The following is a 4,660-nucleotide window of genomic DNA, read 5'->3' on the forward strand; positions in this document are numbered from 1 at the left end:
GGAGAGGGACTTAGAAGGTGAGAAATGACCATAAAGTCAGTTTTTTCTCCATCGAAACTTAATGCACCTTCCAAGGCTTGGCATTATTTGATTTATACCAAGATCCTGCCCTCAACCAATTTGAGTGAGGTGACAAGAGAGAGTTGCTCTCAATTATTGCATTCAAATCATGAAATCCATCAATATTGGGGCTTTGATTTTTCACTCTATTTTCAATGCTACAAAGGGGGGATCTACTTTAGGGTTAAGATACAATTCTACTATTTTTGCCCTTTGTCAGCAATCAAGTGTCACTTTTGAGGGGTGGGAGGAGTTGTTTCATCCATTGAAGCTCATATTTAAAGCTAATGTGATGTTATATGATAAACACTCTGTTTTTGGGGCTCGAAGCAAGTTCTTCTTAGTCTTCCATCTCGCAGCCCACTACTTCCTATTCTCTGCCTCGACCCTCCACTAGTATGGCTTCTATGTCAGCCAGAATTAAGATCATAGAGGAGGACATTTTCGTCATCCAGACTACTGTTTATGATCTTGTTGATCACATCCTATTCTCTGCCTCGACCCTCCACTAGTATGACTTCTATGTCAGCCAAAATGAAGATCATAGAGGAGGACATTTTCGCCATCCAGACTACTGTTTATGATCTTGTTGATCACATGGTGCATCATAATTAGAAAAATAAATGCCAATCTGATTTCTACGCCAGTGCCTTAACTGCTCAGTTAGAGATGTATCAGAGGAACTATTGGATTGGTGACCAACACGACTGCGCCTAGTGCGCCTATGGATGCATTGCTTATAATATTAAATGGGTACTATGAATTCTAGAACCTTATATGTGCAACAATGTGGCACTACACCTTGTGTTCCTAGCAACAGTACCAAAAACATGATACACATAAGCACATTTTCATCACCTCTTCATATACCAAATGACTCCCCAAGGAGATGAGAGAGGGAGTGTTCAGCCCCTCTAACAACCATCCCAACCCACTTTGGAGTGGTTGGACCCATCTCCCTTTCTTTCCATGCATTGACCAAGGGTTAATGTCACATAGACTCCACACATCTAAAATGTCACATAAGTATATCATAGTTAAATGAAAATGGAAAAAATTATCAAATTATTCCAAAAAAAAAAAAAAAAAAAACTGACCAAGGGTTAATGTCACATAGACTCCACACAAGTAAAATCTCACATAAGTATATCAAAGTTAAATTAAAATGGGAAAAATTATCAATTTATTCAAAAAAAAAAAAACTGCCGTCACAATTGCTCTGGCCCGATCAGACGCAGTAAGCCTGGAAGCAACATCAACAATATGGCAGAAACTTTAAACTGAAATTCCAATTTTCCATAAAAATCTAAATAACTGCCAGCTGTCCAGCCACGTTACCATGATTGTGGAACGCGTGGGTCACCCATTCTCAGTTTTGCCATGTGGGTCCTACCATAATGCCAGCAGATTCTCCCGGTCACCCCGCGGTTAACCCTTGTAGAAATCGCGGCCTGGACCACCGGCACCGGGGACGGGTGGTCCCGATTTAAACCTGCTCCGCGGATCAGGATAAGAGTAACGAAGAACATTGCATATTTGTATCACACTCGTGCCCCTTCGTTGTATTAAGAGGCGTATTAAAGAAGACTTCCGGTGAACTGTAAACGCCACATCTCATCTCGTTTTTTAGACAGAGAGATGCAAGGCGAAGACGAAGAGGAGGAAGAGGAAGCCAGTGAAGCAGAAAACCAGCAATTCGATTAGGGTTTTTGAGATTGAGATCCGTAAGATTTATAGGCAGGAGAGGGAAGTCGATGGCAAAGTCCGGCGCGGCGGAGGGGACGGCGATTTCTGATAGGAGGACGGCGGAAGAACTGAAGAAAGAACTGAGGAGACTCATAAAGGCGATCTTGGAGGAAGATGAAGGGAGAGCGGAGACCTACAAGGAGGCCTCCGAGGTAATCGCAGCGCTTAAAGAGCTGCGAGTTGGCTCCGCCGCCGGGATGATCGGAGGGAAGCGACCGCCGCCGGCATCCGACGACAAGGTGAAGCATCAGCAGCTGTCTGAGAAGAATGCGACGAGCGCGATCGAATCGGTTGTTTCGACGCAAGCGTCAGTGTCGATTCCGAAGCACTTCTTATGTCCGCTCTCGTCAGCGATCATGAGGGATCCTGTCGTTCTTGCAACCGGTGAGGTACGAATGCTTCGAATTAGGGTTTCTTCCTGCACTTACAGATTTGAAACGGACGCTATTTGTTTGGGGTTTAGGATTCAAGATGCTCTGTTTTCTTTTTTCTTTTTTTATAAATCCATTACGGTTTATCTTCGAACTTGTTTTCTTGAAATCGCCACATCAAGTTTTCCAAAGTTTCCATATATTAAGATCGGAACCCGATCATGTCACGTCTTTTGAAAATTTTAAGCAGTAGAATTTCTACTCACTTACACCTAATATCCATTTCGATGCAGTAATTCATTACTTCACATTTTATTATTTTCGGTCTGCGTTTTTTACTGATTTTTTTTTAGTAAGGTGGTTCTTACGAGAGATATTTAATTGTTGATAAAAAATTTATAAAAAGACTCGTGTCATAGTTATGATTTATGAATTAGAGCAATATTTTTTTAAATAAAAATAAATAATACCTAATTTAATTGTTGGTTCTCTGAATTTTTTAAAATATTTTTTTGTCATCTTCTCTTCTATTATTTGCGCCACTTGCTTAGCCTCTGCAAAACAGCTTTCATTCAGCACACTGCATTTTTTGCTTCCAATTCTCCTTTTAAGTGACTAATTGCAATTCTCATAAATGCTGTCCTTTCCTTTTTCCTGTAACCGTTCCCATATTTGAGGATCTAACCTCAATTCCTTAACTCTTATTGATTCTTCCACTAATCTGTTCACCATTAGGAACTCGGATTGTTTTTCTTTTTGTTATTTATTTAATTTCTATACGCATCATTCTCTGCTCTTTATTTCTTCTGTTCCAACCTGCATCAATGCTGTGCGTTACTTTTTGCAGACCTATGACAGAGCCTATATCCAAGAATGGCTCAGCTCCGGAAACAGAACATGTCCCCAAACACAGCAAGTCCTCTCTACCACCATCCTCACCCCCAACCACCTCGTCCGCAACATGATCTCCCTGTGGTGCGCCACCCATGGTGTCGATCTCCGACCGCCAGAAAACCCAGACACCGATGGCCTCATCACCTACTCAGATCGTTGCACCTTCTCCTCCCTCCTCACCGACCTCTCCTCCCCTTCAACCGCCGACCGCAAACAAGCAGTCAAATCCCTCCGCCAGCTCACAAAACGAAGCCGATCCTTCCGAGCGCTCGTCGGCGAAGATCCTACCGCCATTCCGCAACTGCTTACCATTTTATCCGCTGCTGTTGACGATCTCGAGCTTAGGGAGGACGCAGTTACCGCATTGCTCAACCTCTCCATCCACGACGCTAACAAAAAAGTCATCGGAGAGAGCAATGGCGTCGCGCTTCTCATCCAATCGATGAATTTAGGCGGCACAATGAACACCCTCGGCAACGCCGCCGCCGCTCTGTTCACCCTCTCGGCTCTAGACTCCAACAAGGTGAGGATTGGAGAATTGGGCGCAATGTCACCGCTGATCGATCTGTTTGAGACTGGAAGCCCGGCTGCCAAAAAGGACGCCGCATCAGCCATCTTCAATCTCTGTATGTTGAATGAGAACAAAGTCCGGGCGGTGAAGGCGGGTGCAGTCGACGCTTGCCTTGCAGAGATTGCCAACAGCTCTTCGACAATCATGGATGAATCGTTAGCATTGCTGGCATTGCTGTCAGCGTATCAGGAGGCTGCTGAAGAGGTGGCGGATGGCGGCGGTGTGCCCCTGTTGCTGAAGGTTTTGAGGGAGGGGACAAGTGTGAAGAATGTGGAGAACGCAGTGGTGGTGTTGTATGCGGTTTGTTCCAGTGTGAGGAGGAAGTTGAAAGAGGTGGGGGAGGAGGAGAAGATGAACGGGACGATTTCGAAGCTGGCCTGCGGGGGTACCTCAAGGTCCATGAGGAAGGCTGCTGGGATTCTGGAAAAGTTGAAGAGGATTATGCACAGCACTCACTATTCTTGTTAGTCAGAAATGGTGAATGAAGAGGGAGGGAAGGAGAATGTGTTTGAGCTGTACATAGTTGCAGGAGTTGAGCTTTGGAGAGCTTCTCTGAAAGCATTTTAGCATGTCAAATGTTTGTTCATAGGTCTTTTAACTTTTTCTCAACTCCTATGCCTTCTCATAAAAAGAAATTAAAAATCTACCTAAAGTTTATTTTACATAAAAATAAAAACTTTTTTTAAAATAAAAATTTATGAAACTTTCTCCGTCCACCTTTAAAAAATTGACATTTAAATGGTTTTTCCGGCCATTGTTCGATTATTGATAGAAGAATCTGTTGCTCCTGAAATATTGGTTTGTAGGGAGCTAGTTTGATGTTCGTCTATAAGAGTAAGGCAGTGAACATTGGCTTTTCGTCATTTGCCTCTACAAATAAAACATTGATGTCAACGGCCGAGTCGGTTCCACTTCTCACGATGCATTGAACCGTAATGTTTGGCTCTTTGGTTTCCATAACGAGAATAGTTAACACCGGGCTTCTGCACTTCCACATCTGGAACACGCGGATGTTGGG

General features: G+C 43.5%; 1 protein-coding gene across 1 annotated transcript; it reads left to right on the forward strand.

Annotated features, from left to right (window-relative positions):
- The first annotated feature begins 1,600 nt into the window (after positions 1 to 1,600).
- On the forward strand, positions 1,601 to 4,251 carry LOC110019070 (U-box domain-containing protein 9). The gene is made up of 2 exons (XM_020716607.1): positions 1,601 to 2,195; positions 3,025 to 4,251. The coding sequence occupies exons 1-2, from the start codon at positions 1,815 to 1,817 to the stop codon at positions 4,108 to 4,110; spliced, it is 1,467 nt and encodes a 488-aa protein (XP_020572266.1). The 5' UTR covers positions 1,601 to 1,814; the 3' UTR covers positions 4,111 to 4,251.
- Positions 4,252 to 4,660: the final 409 nt, after the last annotated feature.

This window comes from Phalaenopsis equestris, unplaced genomic scaffold, assembly GCF_001263595.1.
Source record: "Phalaenopsis equestris unplaced genomic scaffold, ASM126359v1 Scaffold000044, whole genome shotgun sequence".
Taxonomy (NCBI): domain Eukaryota; kingdom Viridiplantae; phylum Streptophyta; class Magnoliopsida; order Asparagales; family Orchidaceae; genus Phalaenopsis; species Phalaenopsis equestris.